The sequence below is a fragment of the Vairimorpha necatrix genome, chromosome 1 (assembly GCF_036630325.1).
Source record: "Vairimorpha necatrix chromosome 1, complete sequence".
Classification (NCBI taxonomy): Eukaryota; Fungi; Microsporidia; family Nosematidae; genus Vairimorpha; species Vairimorpha necatrix.
Window position 1 is genome coordinate 106,409 of NC_088816.1, and position 27,205 is coordinate 133,613.

The window sequence follows — 27,205 nt, forward strand, 5'->3', positions numbered from 1 at the left end:
TAATTAAGGATACATTATAGATGTCTAGTATCTTACTATGAATATTCGACTTTATGGGTTGCAAAATTTAAATATCTAAAGCAAATCTTTTAAAAAAATATATAATATGAATCTTTTATTCAAGTAATTTTCAAGATTTAGAATTAGGCTGTTGGAACAACTGAGGAACTGCGCAAATGAACAATAGAACAAAGAAGAGATCTTGTAATAAATTTTTGTATGCATGTATAGCTTATTTTCGACTTGGGGCATACAAGGCACTGCGTTATGTATTTGTACTAATTGTACAAGCTTTAAAATCTAAAATAAAATTTTTATATTCTTTTAAAACAACAAGATATCTTAATAAACTATTTTTTTTAAAATGTTTTTATTTATTAAGAATGAATATCAAAAATATTTTAGTAAATTTCTAATAACAATGTCTTTTAATAAGTAATTTTTAAAGCTGTAGTTAGTTCATATTAAAATATATTGTTATTAGACATTTTTTCGATCTGCTAACATTTTATTCTTAAAGTTTTACATTCTTCTAAAATTTTTATATATGTCCATAAATAAACTCTAATAAGAAGTACTTTTGCAAAAAGCCCCTTTCTTTTTATAATACTCATAATATATTCGTTTCTTTATTAGTCGACAAAATATGACAAATTAATAAATATTTCGTTTTCTACTATGTGGAGAATGAGATAACCTTTATATTTATGCATAAAATATTCTTAATTTGTCATAAAATTTTCGACGATAAATACTTGTCAGTGTATACTATAAATTTTGATAATTGTTTGTACATTTTGCGATTTTAATCAATAGAAAAACTGAACAATAATATGTTTTGCAGCTTTTTTTTTGTAACTACATCGTATATAAAAATTTGCAAACGTGTATTGCTGACTGCTTACAAAAAAATAATAATTATCTTTGTGATTTTAAGCTTTAAGTAAAGTAACTTATTTTTTTTTCATTGGAACTAATAAAAAAATATTTACATCATAAATATTAATAGTGAAGAAACAATAATATGTTTAAAGAGTCTAAATTTCTAAAATAGTAATTTAAACTGTGACTGCGGTTGTTTTATAAACCAGTTATAATTAAAAGTCGGGATGGATATATTTTTTTGTACGAATGGCTGTAGAGCAAGTGTTAAAGATGGTGCTTTGTATAAGTTTACAATGCTGCTAAAAAAATTTACTATGTCGCTTTCTTGAGCAATGAAAAAACCAAATTATTTTTTTGGGAATTTGACTAGTTAAACTAAAAAATAGTAAATACACGTTGCATAAAAAAAAGTACAATGTCGATACATCCATGATACATTAAAAATTTCGCTTTAGCATTATTCCAATAGAAAAAAGGATTTTTTAAAAGACTTGACTACGTTTGAAAGTATGGAATAGAGCAACAACTGTTTTCTATTATTTTTGAAAAAGGATCGCTCATTAAAGACAAAGCTTATCTAGGCATATGTAGTTAAAGTTCATAATAGTATATGATGTGGTCTGCACAGCACCTGCTGCTGTTTGTTATTTTTTTTCATGGAATCTTAAAAAATAGTGTTGTTCTTTACAGAGATTTAGATCAACAAACATAAAAAATCTCATGGTTATTAATGTGCTTTTAATGATAATCATAAATAAAGTTAATGTGGAGAATATATGTAGGAATTCTTAGTAATTTATTAAAACTAAGTATCTTTTTAGATTTTGCAGAACTCTTTATTAGATATTTATATTGGAAATGTTATTTTTTGTGGTTTACCCTCATATGAATACATTAATCTACTTTTGTTCTCAATCCTGTGATTTAAGACGTAAGTGAACCTAGCCCTTAACTCATATGGTTCTTTAATATTTTAAACCAAACAAAGATATTAAGTAATAAAAATGAACAATTATTAAAAAATTTTATGATAGTATATTGTTGCACACCACGATTACGTTATTTTGTACTTGTTTTTAAACTATTCTTTAAGTTCTTCAGTCTATTGAATATATATGCAAATTTTTTTTCTTATTCGCAGTGAGTTTACACATATTAGTCTTAAATAAAAACAAAATATTAAATTAATAAGAATTTAAATTTTTTTGTTTATTTTTCTCTGTCTCACGTGCTAAGACTAAAGAAATAAAATTATTTTCTCGACATATATAATAGAATATTTTTGGTGTGATATTTGAACTTTTATACCTTAAAACTTGATCTATAACACAAAATTTTCTCTTAATTTCAAGCTTTGTCTTTATAAGATGTTTTATTAAATAAATTAATGCGCTGCAAAACTATTCTTAAGTCAAGCAAAAGGTCGGTATATGTTGTATTATATAATAAATGGCCCTAAATGTGTAATAAACAAAGCCTTTACTTCATTATTCTGCACAAAATCATAGTAAATCAAAATTTTCGACAGTATGTTGTTATTGTTTAAAAAAACGTCATCTGCACGTTTATTGAGTATTTATATGTAAAAATTAATGATATTGCTTGTCTAATATTGTTATATTAGACTAAGATACAATTTGGGCGTTAAATTATGCTCAAAAAGCTGTTTTTTGTATTGATAATTTTAAATGGGTCATTTATACTAATCTATCATTATTTTCATATATTTCTTATTTGCAGTTTATCTATTTAAGATTAATTTAAACATTAATATATTTCTTTAATTAACGTTTAATGACGCTTATGTATACTTACACGTCTGCACATATCAAAAAATATGATTAAAAATTTTCCATGCATCCCTTTTCTATTAAACAGCTTATAAACGGGGTTGATATTTTTAGAACTATAAAATTTATACAAATGTATAATTTCATATAGATTTTATAGTAAATTCATAAAATTTTGTATGATTTTTACAAAATGTTATTTTAATAGAATTGTAAATTGCAACATAAGTTAGGAAAACATAAAAATCTGCATTTATTCTTTCTTTACATTATGTTTTTTACACAAATTAATTAGATAAATAATTTTATATCACCTCTTAAACGTGTAAGTCTTATTTTAGCCCTACAAATAATTACATCATTAAAAAAATTCTCATTTCTTATTTAAATAATCTTTAGAACCAACATCTTTTTTGTTTTACAGAAATGAAGCAATTTCGATTTAAATTATAAATTTCCCAGATCATTGCAAGTTACAAATTTGCTTCTAATAAATCATCTATCAACCTTGAAATCATAAATTTGCCGTATCTTGTCCCTGCAAGTACGTTTTTACTAATCGTAAATTTTTTCATACCAGACTTTATCGTCTTTTATTTTTATATCATCCAGTAAAATTTTTAATATCCTATTATCACACAGAGATATCAACACTATAATTACTATAATATAAAACATGTCTTATAAAACATTTTTAAAATCTAAAATGTATTTACAAAAAGTTTATAAAAATTTTATATCAAATAATTTACTGGTCGTAAACAAGAAAAATTATTTATTTTTGAATTTTTTAAACATATTACAATTATGGATTAATACAAGAATTGAGTAATTATGTGCCTTTTAATAATTTAAGTGAAAGAGATAGTTTGTGTATATAGAAATTATTGGCGTATCGTGTCCTTTGCGATATTACAGTTGTATTATATGTTATATATTTTGATAATTTTTACCCCCATTATGATAAATAAATACATGGGGGCGATACCAAATCGAGAGTCAACAAGTGATGGCTGTGGTCAAGAGGCCAGAATAATGTTACAAGAAATTAAAAGAATAGTTTATAAGCTAGAGTTGGATGGAGTAGATGAGTCTCTATGGAAGGCAAGAATTTATGAAATGGGTTCGGAAGAAGTAAAGAACTTTATGGTAGAAAGAATTAAAAAAGAAGATAGTTGGTCCTTAATTATTGAAGAAATGGAAAAGGAGGTTAGAAAGGACGAATTAAAAAAGAAGGAAGAAGAAGACAAAAGTAAGATGATGGAAATAATTGCAGAGTCGGTTAGAGGAACAGTTCGAGAGGAGCTGGCAAATAGAGGAGCATTAGGAAAAATAAGGGAAGAAACTACGAGAGTAAGAAGTAGAGATTGTTTTTACTGTGGTAGATTCGGGCACATGGCAAGAGATTGCTTCGTAAGGAAGAGGAAAGAAGAAGATAATAAAAATAAACATTTTAACAAGTATTTAAGGGTTCATGAAGAGAGTGGATCAACAAGCACAGAACTTAGCGCACAAGAATATAGGAAATGCGGAGAAGCAAAACGTAAACAAAATTCAAAAAGGAGAGGAATGAGAGAGGATAGAATAGAAGAGGGCCTTGTCATTGAAGATATAAAAGCGAAGTTTAGAGAAATTTTTGACTTGCAGCAGGAAGAGATCGTACACTGTAAGATAGAGAAATGTAAAATTGAGACGCCACCAGGGAAAAAAGTAGTTAAAAGAGGACAAACTATCCCACAGGCGTTGATGGAAAATACTGAAAAATATATAAAAAGTTTGGAAGAAAGAAAGATTATAAGAAGATCAACATCCGAGTGGAGGAACCCAATTAGAGCTATAGTAAAACCTAACGGAGGAGTAAGGCTTGTAAGTAATCTAATGAGTTTAAATGACTTAGTTGAAAAAGATCCGTATGAGTTGTCAAATATTAGGGACATCGTTAGAGCCACACAGGGGTCTAAATGGTTTACCGTTATAGATCTGAAGGAAGGGTTTTACCACGTAGAGATTGAAGAAGAGGATAAGCACAAAACGGCCTTTGAATTTAACAGAAAGGTATATGAATGGAACAGTATGGTAATGGGATATAAAAATTCCCCGCAGATATTACAACGAATAATGAACCAAATATTTGAAGATTTACAAGGAGAAGGAGTGGAGGTATATATGGACGACATCGTTATACACGCTAGAACTAAAAGAAGGCATGACAAGCTAGTTATAGAAGCATTGGAAAGATTAAAAAGACATAAAATGAGATTGAATATTGAGAAGATACAGTTTAGCCAACAGTTAGTTAAGCTCTTAGGAGTCACATTGAATGGTACAGATATTGAAGCGAATGAAATAAAGAAGAACGAGGCGTTAGAATTCCCGCAGCCGACAGGTGTAAGTGAAACACGAAGATTCCTAGGAATGACAGGATGGTTTAGGAACTTTATAAAGAATTACGCGGGATTAACTATTCATCTGACAGATAGCTTGAGAGGTAAAGATAAGAAGTGGGGATGGACGGTTGAAATGAATAGAGAGTTTTTAGAGCTGAAAGAAGTTTTGAGAGCGATGGGGAAACTTAGATTGCCTGATTATAGGAAGGAATTTATATTGAGAACGGACGCGAGCAATGTAGGGATAGGAGCCGTGTTACTTCAGAAGAACGATAAAGATGAATGGGTAGCAATCCAATGGAGTTCAAAAAAGTTAACACCTACAGAGACCAGATATACTATATCGGAGAAAGAAATGTACGCGGTATTTTGGGGGATAAAAAGATTTGAATATGAGTTGCGCGGTAGGAAGTTTAAAATCGAGACGGACCATAAAGCCTTGGTTGAGATTAGAAATAAACCGTGTTTTAATAACAATAGAATAAATAGATGGATTGAAAAGATCCAGGAATTTGACTTCACCATAGAATATAAGAAACCAGAAGAAATGGTGGTGGCTGACGCGTTAAGCAGGATACATATGGAAGACGTTGAAAGGAAAAAGAAAATCAGAGAAAGGACCGCCAAGCAGATAGAGGGCAAATGGAAAGCGCACGTCGATGACGCAGAAGGGAAAAAATATTGGAGATTTGATTCGGGACGGAAAGTCGAGATACCACCAGAAGAGTCAAGGGAAAGTTTGATGCAGGAATACCACGAAAAAGTTGGACATAGATGTATGACAAGTGTATATTACGCGATGCGGGAAAGATTTTATTGGCCCGGAATAAAGAAAGACATAAATGAGACAATTCGAAAGTGTGTACAATGTCAAATATATAATAGAAAAAGACTCGGTGGATGTGAGTTTGTAGATACTACACGTTATTTAGAAAAGGTTGCTTTGGATCTCATTGATTTTAGAGACGCAGGTAAATACGTATTGGTTGCGATAGATTATTACACTCGAAGAGTATGGGGCACGGTAATGGAGAACAAGACTGGAAAGAATGTGACAGAATTTTTAAGTAAGTTGTGTGAACAAGGAAAAAAGCCCGAAGAGATTATAACGGATAATGGGCGAGAATTTATCAATGAGGGGTTTAGAGAGTTGTGTAACAGACTAGAAATTAAACATAGGAAAGTAAGTGTCGAATCACACAGGAGTAATGGCAGAGTCGAGAGGGTTATAGGTACGCTGCGAGAGAGCATTCTGAAGACTAAAGAAGGTACATTTGCAGAGAAGGTCATGGGAAGCATTGAAAAATATAATATGAGTTACCACACGGCACTAAAATGTACACCAATAGAAGCGACAGAGGATAAAACTGGACATGTAATGATTGAAAATAGCTTACAAGGGAAATATGGAAAACTGTTTAACAGGGGGAAAAGGGAAAAATTTAAAGTAGGTGAGTACGTGAGAGTAGCTAAGAAGGAAAACTTGAAAGGTGCGGATAAATATTCGAAAGGTAGGTTTTTAGAGAGTGGGAAAATTATAGAGAGATGTGGCAATGATTCTTATATAGTTAAGTTAGTAAATGGAAGATATGTAAAGAAAAGGCACTATGATCTAAAAAGTCGGCTTGGGTTAAGGATAAAGTGAGACTAACCGTCTTGGAGGGGGGATGTTATATATTTTGATAATTTTTACCCCCCATTATGATAAATAAATACATTATATGTAATTATATACGAAGATTTAAAGAATAATGATTTAACAGTATCTGAAGAATCATCAAAAAAAGTGTGTTAAAGGCATAAATAGAACTGTCTAAACATTAATTAGATCCAATAAAAACATAAATAACTTGTTTTAAATTACAAATTTTACATTTTTAGACATGGCCAGAGTCTATCTCTTAGTACAAAGACTAGTAAGCATATGTCAGAGAACAGGGATATGAAAGTACATTAGCAAAGAAGATAACTCTGAGCAAATTAATGCATGTAGAAGGCATGGCTGATATAAATCATAAGCTTAAGAGTATCTTAAACAATAATGGCTAATTTGTGATGAAGAATTAAGAACTATTGAATATTGATAGAATCTTAAAAAATTAAGCTGAATTTAATGAAAAGATAATTATTTATAATGGTCTCTTTTTCAGAGAGAATTTAATGTACTTAAATTTCAAACTGTTAATTTGTTTCACTCTGTTCAAATCCGACAGTGTTGTTTTTTCATCTTTTATTTACTGAAATATTAAGAATAGTAATTAATTATATTGAAGTTTTGCATGATATTTGTCCTGCTAAAAAACTCATGATCAAAATACAAATTTCGCCCAAATTACATCATGAGCATGTTTATTTTTAAAATAAACCATGTCTCATTCCTACTCCAATTGTGCAAATATCAATTATGTCCAATAAAATCAAAAAATTTATTATATCAAATATTGCTCTAAAAACATGCCTTCTACTTTCTTCTTTTTTATTTTGTTTATCTTATCTGGTGACTAATTTGTTTACTTTATGTTCATTTTGTTGTTTTCTATGACTAATACAATTTTTCTCTATCTAATTTCTTTTTACATTTTTATTTTTAAATACTTCATTTTTCCCTCTTCTTTGTTTTTTTCCCTCCAATTTGTTTTTGTTTAATTTTCTTCTGTCCCCTAATATGGCCAGAACAGCTTTTTCTGTTACTTCACAAAAAGGCAAGGGAAAAAAGACCCCCGATAAGAGATCCCCACCTAAGAAAAAGCGCTCTTCTTTTAGTATAAGGAAGCCAAACATCACGCATAGCCAAGCCAAGAAGAAAGTAAAGAAGTCTGCTTCTATTGTCTTAAAAGAAATCAAATTCTACCAGAAGAGTACGGGCTTTTTATGTAGTAGGCAGCCTTTTGTTAGAATGATGAGAAGAATCTCTGGAAATATAGCTAAAAATACTAATAGTCAAGCTCCTCGCTTCACATCGCAGGCTCTTGAGATACTCCAAGATGTATTTGAGACACATCTGACTTCCCTCATGGAGACTTCATACTTAGCGAGCAAACATGCCAAGAGAGTGACTTTGCTCCCAAGTGACATTAAACTTATAAATAAAGTCAAGGGATATGATCAAAGCATGTATTGAAATAAATAGTTCATTATAACAAAATTTATTATTTTATTTTTGTTATATTAGTTTTATTATTATTTTTGTTATATTAATTTTATTATTATTTTATTTTTGTTATATTAGTTTTATTATTATTTTATTTTTGTTATATTAGTTTTATTATTATTTTTATAATTATTAGTACACTATTAAAAGCTTGAATTTCGATCAAATCAAAGTTTCTTCTACTTTGTTGGGTCATATCCCTCTGCTTTTACACTAAATGATAATAATTCCCTTATTATTCCTATAGGATTATTGACTATCATCTCTGGTATCTTTTTAATAAACTCCAAATCTTCTTGTAAAGAATTAGCTCGTCCAAAATAAAAAGTCACAAATAATTTGTCTCTTGAAGTTTTTTTACAAAATTTGAAAAATTTTTTCACGCCCAAAAGGGCGTCACTAAGAATCGGCACTTTATAGGCCTTCTTAGGTATCAAATAGGTATAAAAACCAGGTATACAAAAAGCAAACTGGCCAGGTATAAAAGCAATTACATACGAGCACAAGACATATCTCAGTTGTAATTGGATACTAAAATGCCCATCTATAAAAAATTTATCCCAGTTTTTTATAATATAATCATGTAAATTTTTCCACATGTCTTTGTCCGTTAAGGAATTTACAGTTTGCTCTAAATTTAATATTTCATTTAATGAATTATTAAATTCATTTAATTTGTCCTTAGTAAGCTGAGCATTTTCACTAGCAGAAAGTGGATTTTTAATTGGTAGTTTATTGTCTCCTATGTCATCAAATAACTCTTTATTTGTAGAAGACGAGTCGTCAGCAGGCCGAGATATTGTGTTATATATATTTTGGTCTGAACTAATTTCATCTTTCAAAAATGGTCCATTTTCATCTTTTAGAAAGGGATCGGAGAGGTCATTGATGTTTAATTTCTTGTTTAGTGGGGATGAAGAAATGAAAAAAATAAACAAGAGTTTCATAAATTAAAAACGGAAAAAAAATTAATAAAAAAACTGAAACTTAGAAATTGAAACTGAAAGTGATGTAAAATAAACTGATCATTTTGAAAGGAAAGGAAGTATTTTACAATTTGAAATTAAACGAAAGGCATACATATTTGAGCTTACATATTTTAGCTTACATATTTGAGCGTACGCCTTATATATTTGAGCTTCCATATTTGAGCTTACATATTTGGCCTTACATATTTGAGCTTACATATTTGGCCTTACATATTTGACAATATTTTAATAAACCCCTAATAAATGAATAACGACATAACTTCAAAAAATAATACATTTAGTAATGACAATAGTATTGATGAAATTCTATCATATTTACAAAAATACGGCACATACGGACTCGATAAACTTCCATCTCTTGACAAATTCATCTTTCATCTTGTAAATGCTCACAACTTAGACACAAAACAGAATACTTACGACTCAAGTATAGGCAAAATACTAGAAATCCAAAAATGTACAACTTTCTATAAGACTATTAGTACTGATAAAAGATATAAAACAGAAATATGTAAGAAATTTATACTAGAGAAACAAGACCAGAGATTTAAAGGACTAATAAAAGAAATGCATTTGAGACTGAAAAGCCAGATATGTTTAGTGGAAGAAATAATGAGAGAGAATGAAATAGAAGAGACTAGAGAGATAAAAGAGATTTTAGGAGCGAATATGACAAGAGAAGAAATAAATAATATTATTGAGCAGATAACAAACAATAAAGACCAGAAAAGGGAACAGGAAGAACTAATAAACGAGAAGCCTATTAAGCAGAAGCGAACAAAACGCAAGCAAATTCTGAAGAAAGAACAACAAACTGAACAAGTTAAACCTCAAGAAACAAAAGGCGAGACGCGTGTTAAGCAACAGATAAAGCAAAAGAAAGAACCAACTGAACAAGTTAAACTTAAAGAACTAAAAATAGTAGAAACAAAAAGTGAACAGTCAATTAAACAAACTGCAAAACAAGAAGAAGCGAAAGATGTAACAGCAAAGCGCGAAAAGCCAATGAAGCAAATTGCGAAGCAAGAAGAACTAAAAGATGTGGAAAGAAAAGTTAATAAACCCAATAAGAAGGCAAAATGCAGGCAACAAATAAAAGTAGCAGAACAAACTAATCAAGTCAAACTAGAAGAAGCAAAAGATGAACAGTCAATCAAAAAGGAAGAACCAATTAATAAGCCAGAACTATACAAAGAACAGCCAATCAAAAAGGAAGAACCAACTAATCAAGAAAAGCAAGAAGCAAAAGATGAACAGACCACAAAACAAGAAAGAATAAATAAGCCAGAAATATACAAAGAACAGTCAATCAAAAAGAAAGAACCAATTAATCAAGTTAAAAAAGAACAAACAGAAATCGATGTTAAGCCAACAGAAATAAAAGCCAATCAACTCATAAATTCTGATTCTTCTTCTGTTTTGTTGACTCCTCAAGGAAAAAGAAGGAAGTGCGGGACAAGAAGATTTCTTATAAATGAAGAAGATGATTTATTACTAAATATGATTAAAACAAATAATGAACCAGATCCCATTCAATATGTCTCATTTACAGAAGAAATGCCTTGTAATGTCAAGTCTAAAATTATTCAGGATTCTCATTTACAACATGATCAGATAATATTAAAAATAGAAAAAAATGGCGAAAACATGAAGAAAGAGAGAAAACATAAAAAGAAAGAGAAGACAAGAAACAAAGATAGACTTTGTGTAGTAATGCCCAAAGAACGAAGAAACAAGAAAACAGAAATAATTAATAGCGTAGAAAACTCGAAGTCTAATAAAAATTCGGATAATGCGGAGTCTAGTAAAAATATCGAACTGCCCAATAGACCTGATAACACAAAATCTGAAGGAGAATTTGAAGCAGTTACTTCTGAAAAATCCATTAAACACGACTTAAATTATTCTGAAATGTCAAAGCATATTGAAAATCAAAATTTTGATGACTCAAGAATTTTACAGAATAAAATCAGCAAGGATGACACGGAAATTCTAAATCTGAAAAATATAAGTTTCATTGAATTATTAAAAAAATCAAGAAAAAAGAAATAAATCTGTAATCAACAAATTTGTATCTAATTACATAAATAAATTTGTATTAAATATTTTAATCTGGATAATTTTAGAAATACTTTTACTCAAATTAATAAATCATATCCCATCTCTTTAATAATCTCCTTAGATGTCGTCTTTCTTCTCTCCGCTATTTTGTTCACCAGTGACTGCCCAATATCTTTCAGCTCATTATAAACATGGAGATCTTTTATAAACTTCTTAATTTCTACTGTGCAATCTTCTATATTCATTTTATCAATCATCTTCTCATTAAAATATTTATAAATCTCATATTCTACAATCTCTACTGGTTTACTTAGAGTAAAATATTCAGTATTTTGTATATTAGAAATTAGAGATTTAGAAATTAAAATATCGAAATATAATATTTTGTCTTTGTGGATTATTTCATCTTTTGACCAATTATTTAAGAGACTTGACATAATTTTAAAGGGGTTAGGAAAATAAAGGCATGTTTTTTAAAATGAATAAATAAAGTAAACTTTATTTAATTTAATTTATCTACTAATTAAACAATATAAGTTCATATTCTTAGTTTTCTCGTGTGAAATTCTTTTAATGTCTTGACTGTTACATAATCTACTGGTGCTATATTAATAAATGATTAATTGATATTTGAAACATCATTTTATAAATAAGAAACCTCTTTATTTAATATGTTAATACTTAATCTTATAGGCATATTTATAAGATTTATAACTTCTAGCAGTAGAAAGAAATACGACGATATATACAGCCTAGAACCATACTCTTATATTACGGATTTACCGATTGGTAGTCCGCCTTTCTTAGGATACGAATCTTATTACACTAATCTGCCAATTGGTAGGCCGCATTTCTTAGGACATGAGAGTTGTGGTCATTTTGGATCATTAATAAATCACTTTTAACTAATAAACAAATGTATTTTGCGTCAATAGCCTAATAAACTATATATTTAATATCATATTTTCAAGACTATTGCTTAAAAAAACCTAAATATAATTCTGTATATTAACTTAGTTGTTCGGTGTATAATGAATAGAAAAATTACACGGTAACCTCTACGCAGTTCTTATAACAAATTAATTACTCGTATGTAATTACAATACAAAAATAAAAACACAGCGAAATTCTTGTTGTTCATTTGATAAAATGTTCCGACTATCAATCTGATACTATATTTTGATGAATTTCATACAAAAATCATAAATTAAACCTATAACGTCACACGTCCCTGGGAAAAGTGCAATTCTTCGTTTTATGTGTGTATAATTTTAAACACGGAAAATTAGATGCGTAATTGTATAAAATTAACTATATTTCAAATTCTAATTTGGTTTTGAATCTTAGTCCTTGTACTTAAAACTAATATTATTCAAACCTGAAACATACTTTAAAATGAAGAACAGTGTTAGGCAGTGGTGTATTTTTTAATAATAGCTTATTTTATCTTAATTTTGATTTTATTAGATGCTTGTCAGAGTATTAATTACCTTAAAAATATTATAGTCATATTTTCTCAATTGTAGTTGAATAGTAGGCGAAAATTGTCTTGTATTATAGTTAAAATGAATTTTATAGACTAATAAAAAACAAATTGAATTTAAAATTGAATATTAACGTAAATACACTTTTTTTTATAGTAAAAATACAGACTTGAAAAAAAAAATTTGTATTTGCATTATAAATTGAATACTTTACAAAAATAATAGACAAGCTGTGAATGTTTTATTAAAAAAAATATTAGTAATATTTGTCAATCGAGTATTACTTAATTTTAATTAGCATTTTATGTTTCAATTAAATCTAACTGAGCAATAAAAAACGAAAGATACATGTTAAAAATAGACTTGCGCATATAACCATAGTAGAATCATGGCGTCGATGGTTCATCTAACTAAAAAATTTTTATATTATTAGATCATAATGACTTCCTCCTAATATAAACTACAATGTGCTAATCAAAAATTAGAAATCTAAACAAAATAGACATCAGAAAGGGAATTGTAAAAGACACTCTAGAATGAAATAAATATAAGAAAATTACAAAGCCATAAAATTAATAACTTTTTGTAAATCAAACTTTTAGATAAAAATGTTGTTGTGTATCATTCAATGTTAAAATTTAACAAGAAATAAATGTGTTCAAGTTTTTATGAAACATATATTTTCATGTGTTAGAGCTAGTAATGAATGATCTTGAAGCAATAAAAAGTGTATCATGTTAATATACATTAAGCAGTCACTAAAAAAACTTAAAAACGATCAACAAATTTGTTTTCCTAATAAACAAAAAAAAATATTAGAATATTTAAATGTGTTCCGAAATAAAAGATAATAATTTAACATGATGTATTGCTATAAAAGACTATAAAAATCTCTTATAACTGATATTCCTAAAAAAATTACAATTTTAGATCTAGCTCAAAAAATATGATGCACGTCACTGTTCTAAAATTTTGACTTAGAAAACAATGACACGTTTTATTGAGAACAAATCATTACTAAAACATAAACTACAATAAATAACAAATAAATAATAAACAAACAAGAAAAAAAAATTCAAAAACATACATAATAAACAATACATATTTATATGATAATTAAAAATCCTTTTTTAAGATTTTTTTTTCTTGAAACTAAGTTTGATAAAAATTCATTTATAAAATGCAATTCTATGATATTTAAAGAATGAAATATATTTTACTGTCATTTATAGTTACAATGATATCTGCTGGAAGTATTGTTAGAAACTCGATGCCAAGGAAAAATATTAGCAGAAATGTAATGCCAAATACTAATATTAGCAGAAATATGCGACCTAATTATAATGTTAACAGAAATATGCGACCTAATTATAATGTTAACAGAAATATGAGTCCAAATTATAATATTAACAGAAATCAGAGTATAAATAATAATCCTAATATGAATATGATGCCTAATAAATCATCAAAATACAAGAAATCGCCTTCACCCATCAAAAACTATAAGAGTTACGTGGGACCACCTGTGGTTTTAAATAACATACCCAAGCCACAAAAAAAACCACAATTAAATAAGAAAAAGTTGAAACGTCCACATTTTTTCCCTTATTATAAACAACATCCGAGAGCATCTTCAGCATACGACTTACATACCGATTCCCCTATACCTACAGAAGAAAATGGAGATTGGGGCTTTTACTATAATCACTTGCCACCAAACCCTTATACTTATACTGGATCCACAGTGCCAATTACTGCAGTATATTCTTAAATAAATGTTTATATAAAAAAATTTGCTGTTCATTTAATAAAAAAAAACTATTTATATTAATACATTTCTTTGTCGGTTCATGATAATATGGTATACAAATCACTTTTGAATGTAAAATTTAAAAATATACAATAGTATGATTTGGTGTTTAAAGAAAACCCCGAAAATCAATTCCCGAAAAATTGAAAAATATGTTTTTTATAAGGATATTAATTATATTTAAATTTTTAATCTATTAGGATCATATATATTGTATATTATAGCAGTTGAATATTTATATTAGCTAAACAAATAAATTTAAAAAATACAAAGTTATAAAATGTTTTGAAAAGTTTTAACTGAAAATAACAGAATATGGACAACGCAAAATCAGTTCCCCAAGTATAGAACATACAATTTACTAATGTACTTGTAGCATTATTGTTCTTACATTGCATTAAGATGCAATGATCTATCTAGACATATTGTAATAAAGGTTACATCAAAGTTTGTTAACAAAGTAAAATAAGGGTATCCTAGGCGCAAAAAGGGAGAACACGTTTGCGAGGTGAGATGTATACTTTACTAAAAAAATGCCACAACTGAATCTAGATATTTTATAAGTTGCATTCTACCCCCAAATTTAAACATGCAAATTGAATATATACTCTCAGAGAAAGGAAAGCAAAAGTTACCTTTAAAAGGTCACCTTTTCTTTAAAGACAAAGGGGTTGGGAAATATCGAAAGTATATTGGACATGTGAACATTATCAAAAGTACAAGTGAAAATGCAGAGTGATTACAATATGTAATGCCGCTAAAGACGAAACCGATAAAAATATGCAAATGTTCGAGACTTGGCAAAAACCTCTGTAAAAGCACATAATCAATTATATCAGATTGTTTATTACTATGCAACCAAGCTGCAGCTCAGAAATTGCCATCGATTGACACTATGAAGCGTAGCGTTCGTTATATTCGTCAAATTGTAGAAGCAGGCCGCGCACTCTCAAATACGCAGCAAGAAATTACATTTACAGACTAATTTAATGAAATGGCTAGAGATGAACTCTTTCTGCTGTATGAATCTGGAGCAGATGAAATCAGAATTTTAATTTTTTCAGAGATTCACAATTTACGGCTTTTGGCACATAGTCGACACTGGTATGCAGATGGCACGTGTAAAACCTTACATTATTATTTCATCAATTGTACACCATTCATGGCCTAAAACAAAGTGCTTAAACTCATTTGGTCCTTGCTTATTTGCAAATTAAATTAGAGCAAACATATTCAAGATTTCTTTACACTTTTAAAAATTTAAAACTATCATTAAATCCGCAATCCATAACTGCAAATTTCAAAAAGCCATGCTGAACGCTATTTCAGTACAGTTTCCAGGTGCTAGCGTGTAAAATTTTCCCATTCCTTACAGTGCATTTTTCGAGCCGTTCAAAATCATGGATTCAAACTACTGTACTAAACAAATCCAGAATTTGCACTGCAAATAAAAATTCTGGCATCCATCGCATTCGTACCTTCCAATTTTGTTGTAGTAATTTTTGAAGAATTTTGTGACGGAATATTGCCCTACGAAGCTCTGGCCGTCTTAGATTATTTTGAAGATACTTGGATTGGCCGCCCAAGCCGAAGACAGGTCGACCACCGAATTTTGCATTAGAGATATGGAATATTTACGCTTGATTAATAGATGGTCTTCCTAGGCCCAGCAACTCGGTTGAAGGTTGGCATCGTGGGTTCGAGCCGCAAGCTAGGGTACTGCTTGAATATTTGAAAGTTTATCAATTGCTTAAAGGAAACAAACCCTGATGAAGTTCGAATTGGACAATTTTTGGCTGGCTATAATGCTCCTCTATCTAAAAAAAAGTATCGCGATTGTAGAACGACACTTCTAAATATAGTTTCCAATTTTAAACGAGAAAGAATTATGGAATATATTCGTGCCATTGCCCATAATATAGGTTTTTAAGAAATATACTAAAATATTTTTATATATTATAATATTTTTTTTCTTTTTTATATTTTTATACTTTTTCATTTGTTAATTCAGTTTTTGAGCCAAAATATAATATTCAACCGCTATAATATACAATATATGATCCCTACATATTAATAATTTAAATTAAATATACATATATATATATATATATACAATGAATATCCCTATAAATAATATATTTCAATTTTTCGGTGAATTAATTTATTGGAAATTGCTTTCGGTACATTCTCCTAGAACTATTCGATTTAGGTGATTTCTTAAATATCAATTATGCGTAATTTTTTTTAATTAAACTTATTTTTTTTGAAACAGCGTAATAACAATTTATAAATTTTTTACAATAAAATTTGTTAAATATTGTGCTGTTTAGTATTTCCAAATATATTTTTTTTTAAACAAAGCTATATATCCATTGGGCTCATAATATTTTTTCAAAGTAAATTTTTTTAAGCTGACATTCAATGTAAATGATGTTTTTTATAATTTCAACCATTTCAAAATATCCCTTCATAAATATACAGACATTTTTCAATTGGAAATAACAATCCATAAGTTATATTATAGTTCACAGTATGGTTATTGTATTATTTATTTAATAACTTAATTTTTTTTTATCACAGCCTCTTTAAGTATTTTAAAATAAGTAACGGTTTTGCATAATTTTAAGTTTAAGCATCAGCAATTCATAACACATTTAAAATTGTTACGAGAATAAAGATTCTTAACAGAAATGGAAAAACATAATGTAATTACTGTACAACTAGTTTTTGTTTTACTTTAGCTTATCTTTTATCTTTATATAGGATGAATAAGTAAAACTAAAAATTTACATATATTAAACTTTTAATTACCAATTTTCCATTTATTCAGTTTTTTATCTCATACGATTAACATAACCAAATATTATTAGTTATTTAAATAGAACAAAATCTATGGATACATAAAAATTGACATACATAACCCATAATTTTAGTAAAAAAAATATTTATCATTATTGTCATGCTAATAATTGTTTTTCGCTAATTAAGATAATATAAATTGATTTTGCGAAATTTAAATGCTCAAAATTTAAATATTTAAAATGACATTTTAATTTAAAACATATAAGCGGATTTATAATATTAGCCTGAAAAATGCTAACAACTAATAAAAAATTATTCATATGAGCTAATAAAAATCTGTGTTAATATAATTTCTTTACAGATCAGTTCCATTTATTGCATCTTCAAAACTTAAAAAATTTGCATCGCATGATATATTATTTGAAAACAATATTGAACAAATATAAATAAAATTTTTTAATAATATAAAATAAGTAAATAATGAAATTATAACTATTTTAATTTAATAACCAGAACGGGAAGAAAAATTTCTGTAACTACGCCTGAAACCACCAGAGGATGCAAGGTATGGATTGTCATTAAAAGTATTACTGACATTAAAGGGGCTTTCAGTCCCAACAGTTGTTCTGTCTGGTATTTTTCTGTCCCACCATAGATCAGTTTTCTTTTGTTCATTAGAATTTGAATAGATTTTCATTACAAAAGTTATGAGAAGAACTGAGAGATTCTGTAGATTCATTAAGTTTCGGAAAAAAAATTCTATTTATAATAACTTTAAAACAAATCAATATACCGACAAATTAAAATAATTTTATGATATAAATATTTTGTTTCAAAATTATAAAAATTACTAACTAAATTCATTTTTTATTAATTAGTATTTATTGTTGTACTTATCAAAATAAAAAAAAATTTGAAGTATTTGATATCATTATTTGTTATAGGACTCATGTTTTATTTTTACAAGTTTGTGATGAAATAGATTTACATATTTTTTGTTTTTAAAAACAAAATTGTAACACAACAAATTTATGACTACATTGTATTTTTAAAAATTCCCAAAATTTAAAAAAAAATTACTTGTCAATTTTTTTGAACAAATTATCAATTTAATAAAATTTACATACATTAGTCAATAAAGCACAAACTTTGCAAATATAAACTAAAAATATTTATCATATAAGTTGAAGTTAATTTCATCAATATCTAAAAAAATATTTTATTCAAATAAAATTTGATTTTTCTGTTCCTTTCAAGAAAATGATTTATAAATTGTATTTTACATAGAATAAAATTATATTTAGGTTAATTTTTCAATATTTCCGAATAATGTACTCTAAATTTAATTCATTTTTGCCATCAAATATTTGTAAAATTGGGACTTAAATAGTTATATTATCGATTTCGCATTAAATAAGCCTATTGTATAGCTTATTGAAGAAATAAAATTCATTTGTTTTTTTATGTTTTGGAATTTGTTAAATGAATTTATAATTCTAATGCCAGTTCTCAATATTACTACTACAATATGTTATTAGACTGAACAAACACTTATGATTATATGCGAAATTATGAGAATTACTTGATACAGTATGTGGTGAGGGCAATGCTGTGAAATTAAAAAGAAAATTAAATTTATAGGGAGCCTAACGCATATCAAATATAAAAATGTCAATTTCGAGACATTAGACATGATGTTCTCAAAATATTCGAAATCAACAACTCCATTTTATATTCCAACAAAGTAGACCATAATATTTTCATTTAGGTGAAGAAAAGATATGATTTTTACCTATAATTATAAAAAAAACAAAAATTATGAGTATATTTGTGATTGAAAGCACAATCATAATACGCGGCATATATTTTAAAAAAAAGTTTTAATTTAAAAAAAAATTATCTTTGGGTGGTTCGGATAATAAAAAAAAATCAATTTATCTTTTATAAAGCAATCAATTATCAAATTTGAAAAAACAATCCGTACAATAACGCTATATATGGTATTAAATATTATAAACAACTTAAAGGCAAGTTTTTTTCCATTATTTTGGCATAAAGTAGACAGTAAGAAAAAGCAATAAAACATGTAGTTAAACGTATATACAGCAAGATAAAAAAATGTATCTTTACTTTTTTTTAATATTTATATTTAATATTCTTTACATAATGTTTCCATATGTTTGGTAATAAATCTAAAATACGTTACCTTCACTTACAAAATAAAAATCAACCGCTAGATATTCATTAAAATATAAAGAGTATTTTTAGCATTTAATTTATTTCAATATAAAAATCCTATTAAAATAAATTTAAATTTCAATATAAAATTAATTATAATTTTTCGGCATGGTATAATAAAATAATGTACAATACTTTTTTATATTGTCACACGACATCCCTCAGAACCATTAGAGATAACAGAGGAGTTATGGATACTAATCCCTCGGTCAAAACTGTCAAATGACTATGATGCCATTTGTTTACAATGACTTATCGTAAACAATCAATGAACAGAATACAAAGTATTTAGAAAAGCTAAAACACTCAAAATATGCTTACACCTATAACTTCATTATATCCCATCTTTTCTTGAAAGATGAAAGAGCAGGAAAATAAAACTATGAAAGGAATTATTTTTAACCCCACACTGAGTTATGAGGGAACAGAACTACAATAAACAATTTAATAAAAATTCATATTTAGACACACCGAGCAGCAAGGGAGGCAGCACATGTCACATATATAAAATATATCTATAAAATTAATATTTACGATTTTACTGGAAATATCTTGCACACAGTCATATTGAAAGTCAAATTTTCAGAAATGTCAATTCGGAGAATGCTAAAAAAAATTGTTTTATAGACATTTAAGAACAAAAAAATATCTTAAAGCATAGTTTTGTTTATTTTTAAGAGAAAAACAAAATCTGATACCTAAAAATATCTCTCTAAAAATTTTATAAATATGCAGTGATGACAATTAATTACGTTTTATTGTATTTAGAATATATAATTTACAATATCTTATCAGTCTTAGTCAAACATATTATATAATTCAATTTTTGTTAGATCTAGAATTTTCGACTCCGTCGTCTTAAATCTACAATTTAGCGTGCCATATTTATACTGATATTTTTTTGTGTTAGTTTCTAGCTTTAGAATTAACAAAACGAAACAAAAAATTATTTTTATGAAGCAATAATGCATTTTTTGCGCAAAAATTACTTTAAGAAATTAAAAAGAAAGAAAGTGAAAAAAAACATAACATCTTTTTGTAGTAGATTTTATCGATTTTATAAAAAATTGTTCAAATATTTTTTCATAATGTTTTTTATCATAAAGTCAAACTCGCCTTTACTTTTGAATATATTACTTGAATAATATTAGCATTTACAGAACTTAGTTTTAAAAGATGCTTATTGTTTACATAGATATTAAACAAATATATAAAGTTTTTTAAAGTATTTTTTAGCTTTTATTGTTTTATCTAAAAATATTTGCAAATCAAAACACCAAGCAAATACATTTTAAGACCATTGGTTGAATAGAATACACTCATTACGTGGGTTTTGAACAATTTCATTAAATTTAATTTAAACAAGGCTCTTTTTTAAGCTATTGCACATTTTAATTTATTTTTATTCTTAAAATTTTTATTGTTATAATTTTAAATAGTTAATTTTGAGAAACTTTTTACTGCATTATATTAATAATTACATTTACACATTATGACAATGTGTTTAGCTATAACGAACGATAGCTATATAAGTCACAAATTAGAGTGATATTAAATTTGTGCTCTTCCTTTTTTTCTCTCACGATTTACTGGTTTATCAATATGTCACATATTTTCAGTTTCATCTTATAAGCAAACCATTCTACGGGCTAGACAGATGTTAATATAAGTAAATAAATTTTTAATCCACAAGTTTTTTTTTGTAAAACTTAAATCTTTTCTCTGTTATAAATAAAAATTTTATAAGGTAAAATCATTAAAAGATTTTAACATCAATACACTAATTACATATGTTTCATTTATTGTTTTACTTTATTCGTATGTTTTGTTTATTTCATAAATTGTTGTAGTTATAAATGTTTGAAAAAATGAATAACAAAAAAAAAGTACGTGGCTAACAGTATTTATTATATTTGTGCAGTAGGATTGATTGAACTGCTGCTAGAAGTCCTACTAAATCTTCTGCTATATGAAGAACCTGAGTATCCCGCATTCACATTAAAAGGATCATTTTCATTCCCAACCGGCTCAATAGAAGATGGATATGGATAATCGGCTCTCCACGGTCTTGTAAACCTATCCCATAATCCCCAATTCGATTTTTTCAAATTTGATGATGCTTCGTTTGAATTCAAGGCAATGATAGATACTGAAAAGCTTAAGATTGTATTTAATAATTTCATGTGTTTTTTTCACAAAAAAAAAATATTTATATTTTAAGTGAAACACTATGTTTCAAAGATTACCCATACATTATAGAAAATGTAAACTGTTCGTCTTGATTTAACTAATCAATGCTACTTTATATAAAAGTGAAACGTTTTAAAGTTCATCATAACTAGTATGATATTTTTTTGTAATTTAAAATTTTTTATTTCTAATAAATCATAAATAGATAGATCCTGTCCTGATTATGGAACTTATTTTTTCCTTTTTATAATGTACAATTCAGAAGAGTTTAATATCAAAGTACTATGTGTCATATATTGAAACATAGGCTTAAATAAATAAATAATAAAACAAAATATTATTGCCAAGTACTAAAAGTTTTTTAAAGAATAAAAATGTAGTCAATGCATACTTTCATCTTTGTAATTTGTTTTTAAAAATTTTTTTTAGTTAAAATTTATTGACAGAAAATAAAAAACATTATATTAAATACTTTTTAGAATTTTTGCGTAGATAAAAAACAATGGAAGTAATTTCTAATTTATAACAAAAAAATTGAGAAAATAGGGCCCAGCAGGGATTGAACCTGCGACCTACCGCTTTGCAGGCGACTGTTCTACCACTGAACTATGGACCCACAAGAAAGTTTGTTTTTTACATATTTTAAATGTTGTGTTTTTTTTTTTCATTAACTCATTAAAAATTTGAAATCACCATATGAAGTACAATAATAAATCTTTGAAGAAGACAATTATGAAAGAAAAAATTTGTAAAACATACAAGGATTATATAAACCTATACACAAGTCAATATAAAAAATATACAACTATCAGCCAAAGAAATCATCTGGCGCTCTGAATATAAGAAACAATTTAACTATTCAAAAGCCAAGAATAAACAAATCGAAATAATTTACATATGAAGACCGATAAGCAAATAAACGAATAAAGTAAATAAGAAGACATTGGCAAAAAGAGCTAATAGAAGCATAAAATTCGATTCTCTGTTCCATACACTTAGTTTAAAGAATTGGACTGTGATTAAAAAAATATAAAAAAATTATTAGCTGGGCAATATTAAGCTTTGAATATTGTAAAGCCATGTAATTATAAATGAATAATACATAAAAGTAAATATAATAAAATGGTTGATTTCAAATAAAAGTTGGGTGCGATATTAACAATGTTTATTTAATATATACAACAGGCTATATAAATTAAATATCCTCACATTTTAATATGATTTTTTTTATTATTGTTTAATGGTTCATAATGTAAAGGTATCCACAAAACTTCAAAAAAGGAGAAAAAGTTAAAAATCGACTTTATTTATCAGAAAAAACATAAAGTTAATTTAACATAAAAAATTATCCCCAATTAATTGTATTTTTATATTGATCAAAGATCAATAAAATCAGTAAAAATTTCATAGAAAAAAAAGTAGTTTTAAGGATTAAGTTTTGATTTTTATAACAAAATAATAACTTTACATTTTTAATGTTTAAAATTTCTATTTGTTCCTTCAAACAACATTTTCGAAGTTAACAAATAAAAATTTTAATTGAAACCTGAGTTTTAAAAAAAAATATAAAAGATCATTTTTCTTTTCAAAACATGTTGAGCTTTTTCATTGCAAATATCATGGCCGGAGTTGAAGGTAAAGCAGGATCTCCTGGTGCAGCAACTTCAGAAAGTACTCCATTGTCAGGTCCTTTAGCTCAAATTCTATATATCTTTATCCTTGTTGATCTTGTATTTCTATTGTATGTTGTATTCTTTCCTGAAAACAAATTTAGAGAATATACACGATTCCTACTTCTAACACACGGCTCCTTTATATCAATATATAAGATCTTGGATTATTTTAAATTTTCCAACCAGTACGCTTATTTAGCTGTTCTTGTCCTTATTTTGATCGCCTACTATTTCCTGTGTAAAAATGATTTGTTTGTACAGATCATCACGATTGTAAATTGTTGTACATTATTAAGTACATTTGTATACAGTCTTCTTGGTGGAACATCTTACCAATATATTGCTTCGGGAACAAGCACACTTGTATTTGCGGCATTGTTTATTTTCCTTGGAATTACAAGATTTGAAGTCTTATTCAAAATTCATACGATAATGATATGTTATTTGGTGATTGTATTCCTTGTAGAAAAATTCACCGGATTCCCAGTTTTCCGCGGAGAAAACAAGGACGTGAAATCTTTATCTTTGAATTTACTACTTGGCGTTATCATCTTCGGTACATTGACTTACGTACTGTTCTTTAAATAAAAGGATTTGAAGTTTAACTTTCTTTATAGTATCATTAAAAAAATACCCTCATAATTAATATAAAATTTTTTAAGTTTAATAATTTAATAGGAAATTTTAGTATTTTTATAAAGTAAATATAAAAATGGTTTTTTATTATAATTTTGATATATTTTTTCAATTGTACACTATTTTAAACCTGATGCAAAATTATGAAACACATATTTTGTTTCGTTATATAAACAAATTAATATTTATCTATATGATTTTATTACTTTTGAATTACATATACTGCACAGAAGAACAAGTATCGACCTCTAGTTCTTATTTATATAGCGTACTTATATTTCTAGATTTAATTTTCTTATTATTTGTCGCTCATAGTAAAAATAAGACTCTTAAGAAACACACATCATTTATTCTTATGTCTCATGGGACAGTCTTGGCATTAAAAGAGATATTTGGATTAGGCTTGTATCTTTTTGTAGCTGTAGCATTATTTATCGCTATAATTTATTATAATATATCTAGTAATAATGTGCTTCTTAGATTAATATACTTAGTAAATAGTGGTTTATTAACTGGCGTTATATTTTACAATATATCTGATAGCAGATCAGTTAGTCCTACGTTTAGTTTACAAATAATATTAATTTTGTGTGGATTTTATCTTCTATTTGCTGTTATAAGGGTAAACATTCTGGTGAAGATACACACTGTTGTTGTAGGCTATTTACTGTGTTGTTATTTTCTGTATGGAATGTTCAATATAAGTTTATTGAATGAACTAAAAGAAAATAATGTGCATACTGGAAGAGTCAGTAAGACATTTTTCAACTTGTTCATCATCCTGACACTGTCATATATTGAATTCGCATTTTGATGTTTTATTAAAATGATTTCTAGCTAATTTTGAACTTTATTTTACATTTCATAATACTTTTTTAAATAGACAGTAATTGTTTGATATAAGTTCCAACCAAATTTAAAATTTTTCTTGTAACTTTTATATTTGTTATGAGTTTTAAGATCAATTATAAAATATAATTAATTAAAAACGGTCGACTTATTTATTGAAATTTTTGTTTTCGGCTAATATGATTAAATTCATCAAGAAACTCTTTTTTCTCAACAAATAGCTTTTAAATGCAATCCATATCAAGACAGACATTTTTGAATAATAAACACTTTGTTTTTTGCCCTCTAGTATGGAAAGTTCAAATTTGGAATATAAAAAATCCATTTTAGTTTCACATTTCAAATCTTTAGGATTTCAAGTTCAAGATGGTATCAAATACGGCATTGATTTTTTGTTGTACACTGATAATCCAGAAAATGTACATTCAAAATACGGAGTCCTCGTAGAAAACGGTCAATCTTTTTTTGATTTAATGAGTGTACAACGAGTGTGTAATACTGTCAAAAAAGAGTTGATAGTGGTGGTTTTTAGAAACAGTACAATTTTTGATATATTTTCTGTGGAAAGATTTTTAACTACTCAATAGACCAATTATAACGGTAAATTGAAAAATGAAATTTAAAAATGTATTTATCTTAACTACTTTATAGAATAACTTAAAAAAATGTTGAAATAAATGCTTTTATAATATTTATTTTAGGCGGATGCAGGTGTTTCTTTTTTGACTGCATTCTTTGTAGCTGTTTCAATCTTATTTGCTTTTTCTTCTGCCCAATCCGAATAAAAAGTAAATGAAACAAAATATATTCCTACAATTGATAGGACCACTCCACTTATACCAAAATATATAATTTTTTTAACCACGCTTTCCTGACTAGTTCCATGGATTCCCTTAAAAATATTTATCAGATTGGTCATTTGTATAATTGATAAAACTGAAATAGTGACAGTAAAAGTTTTTGCAAAGCACAGCTGCGCCTTGGCTGTCCCATTGTACAATAATATCAATAATAAATATAATACAATACCCAATACTCCGAGTTTTATAGTACTAGAAACTCTAAAAATGACAGCTGAAAGGTAGCATATTCCAAATGAATTGACCATACATAAGAATATTCTAAGAAATTTATCATTGACGCTTATAATTGCGCAGACTGGTGCTGTTATTATAGCAATTAGCCAATAGAATAAACCAAACCATTTTATACCAAAAGACTCTAAAACAACTTCAATACCAAAAAACATTCCTTGTAAAATAATGGCCTGTTGTTGTAAACCAATAAAAAGGCTTTTACGGCGCATTATGAAAATAATAAAAAAACAAAGTAGTACTGAATAAATAATTCTATATAATATTCCTGTATTTTCTTTAGCAACAGAAGGGATTTGTATGCCTATAGTATTTACAAATTCATTTTTAGTTGCATTTATAAATCTTATAAGGATTATCATGTACAAGTATCATATATATAAAAGAATTTTATTTAATTTTTTACCCCTAAAACTCAAAAAAAGAGAAAATTTAAAATGATATAATTTTTGTTTTAAAACAAAATTAAATGCTTTCACTGTATTTTATAGACAATTTTAGACCAGATACGTTATTTACATTTTATTTATAAATCATTTTCGAAATGCTTAGAAATATGATTTTCTCCCTTTTAATTTCTTCCTTTTAGAGAATGAAAACAAAAACAATATGAAACAAAATGTAGAAAAAATTTGTTACTAATGTGTGAAATTAACTCAATTGGATTAAAATTTGTTACTGAATTAACGTTACCACTGCTATGTTGATTCAATAATAATACTTAACTTCTAAAAATCACATTTGCTCCTTTTTAATTCTTCCTACCAGAAATGGAAAATCAAAAATCAAAAATCAAAACAAGAAACAAACACTAAAAAGATGATTTACAAACATTAGAAATTTATCAACTGAATAACAAACTCAATTAATTTTTATTTAGACTAATATCAATGCTATTTATTAAAAAATCATAGTCTCATTTTTGTTTTCTTCTTTCCCAAAATGGAATTTCAAAAACTATAAATAAATTTTTTTTCTTTACCCCTCATTATGTTTATGAAAAATCAAGCAAACAACGATTTGAATAAACAACCCAAAGCAACTGTTACTATCTCTCAGGAGATATGTAGTAATACAGAAAATAACAATGTTATTTTCTATGAGGCCAACACCTCTGTATATAATCAAAAAAATAAAAAAACAAATGCTGGAGAAACAAAAAAAAG

At 27.0% G+C, this 27,205-nt stretch overlaps 8 protein-coding genes and 1 non-coding gene across 9 annotated transcripts; 5 read left to right on the forward strand and 4 right to left on the reverse strand.

Moving 5' to 3' along the window:
- Positions 1 to 7,727: 7,727 nt before the first annotated feature.
- VNE69_01010 (histone H3-like protein) lies at positions 7,728 to 8,183 on the forward strand (the record flags this gene model as incomplete). Its single annotated transcript, XM_065472141.1, has 1 exon — positions 7,728 to 8,183. One exon carries the CDS (start codon positions 7,728 to 7,730, stop codon positions 8,181 to 8,183), a length of 456 nt encoding a protein of 151 aa, XP_065328213.1.
- Positions 8,184 to 8,392: 209 nt separating this feature from the next.
- VNE69_01011 (putative SP-containing protein) lies at positions 8,393 to 9,160 on the reverse strand (the record flags this gene model as incomplete). Its single annotated transcript, XM_065472142.1, has 1 exon — positions 8,393 to 9,160. The coding sequence occupies one exon, from the start codon at positions 9,158 to 9,160 to the stop codon at positions 8,393 to 8,395; it is 768 nt and encodes a 255-aa protein (XP_065328214.1).
- Positions 9,161 to 9,445: 285 nt separating this feature from the next.
- On the forward strand, positions 9,446 to 11,254 carry VNE69_01012 (uncharacterized protein; the record flags this gene model as incomplete). Its single annotated transcript, XM_065472143.1, has 1 exon — positions 9,446 to 11,254. The coding sequence occupies one exon, from the start codon at positions 9,446 to 9,448 to the stop codon at positions 11,252 to 11,254; it is 1,809 nt and encodes a 602-aa protein (XP_065328215.1).
- Positions 11,255 to 11,340: 86 nt separating this feature from the next.
- On the reverse strand, positions 11,341 to 11,700 carry VNE69_01013 (DNA repair SWI5-like protein; the record flags this gene model as incomplete). The annotated part of the gene is made up of 1 exon (XM_065472144.1): positions 11,341 to 11,700. The coding sequence occupies one exon, from the start codon at positions 11,698 to 11,700 to the stop codon at positions 11,341 to 11,343; it is 360 nt and encodes a 119-aa protein (XP_065328216.1).
- A 2,317-nt stretch (positions 11,701 to 14,017) lies between these two features.
- VNE69_01014 (putative SP-containing protein) lies at positions 14,018 to 14,518 on the forward strand (the record flags this gene model as incomplete). Its single annotated transcript, XM_065472145.1, has 1 exon — positions 14,018 to 14,518. One exon carries the CDS (start codon positions 14,018 to 14,020, stop codon positions 14,516 to 14,518), a length of 501 nt encoding a protein of 166 aa, XP_065328217.1.
- Positions 14,519 to 22,331: 7,813 nt separating this feature from the next.
- VNE69_01901 lies at positions 22,332 to 22,403 on the reverse strand. Its single transcript has one exon. It is a non-coding gene; the product is annotated as a tRNA-Cys (tRNA).
- Positions 22,404 to 24,289: 1,886 nt separating this feature from the next.
- Positions 24,290 to 24,910, forward strand: VNE69_01015 (putative SP-containing membrane protein; the record flags this gene model as incomplete). Its single annotated transcript, XM_065472146.1, has 1 exon — positions 24,290 to 24,910. One exon carries the CDS (start codon positions 24,290 to 24,292, stop codon positions 24,908 to 24,910), a length of 621 nt encoding a protein of 206 aa, XP_065328218.1.
- Positions 24,911 to 25,235: 325 nt separating this feature from the next.
- Positions 25,236 to 25,532, forward strand: VNE69_01016 (tRNA-intron endonuclease; the record flags this gene model as incomplete). Its single annotated transcript, XM_065472147.1, has 1 exon — positions 25,236 to 25,532. One exon carries the CDS (start codon positions 25,236 to 25,238, stop codon positions 25,530 to 25,532), a length of 297 nt encoding a protein of 98 aa, XP_065328219.1.
- Positions 25,533 to 25,642: 110 nt separating this feature from the next.
- VNE69_01017 (putative SP-containing membrane protein) lies at positions 25,643 to 26,401 on the reverse strand (the record flags this gene model as incomplete). Its single annotated transcript, XM_065472148.1, has 1 exon — positions 25,643 to 26,401. The coding sequence occupies one exon, from the start codon at positions 26,399 to 26,401 to the stop codon at positions 25,643 to 25,645; it is 759 nt and encodes a 252-aa protein (XP_065328220.1).
- Positions 26,402 to 27,205: the final 804 nt, after the last annotated feature.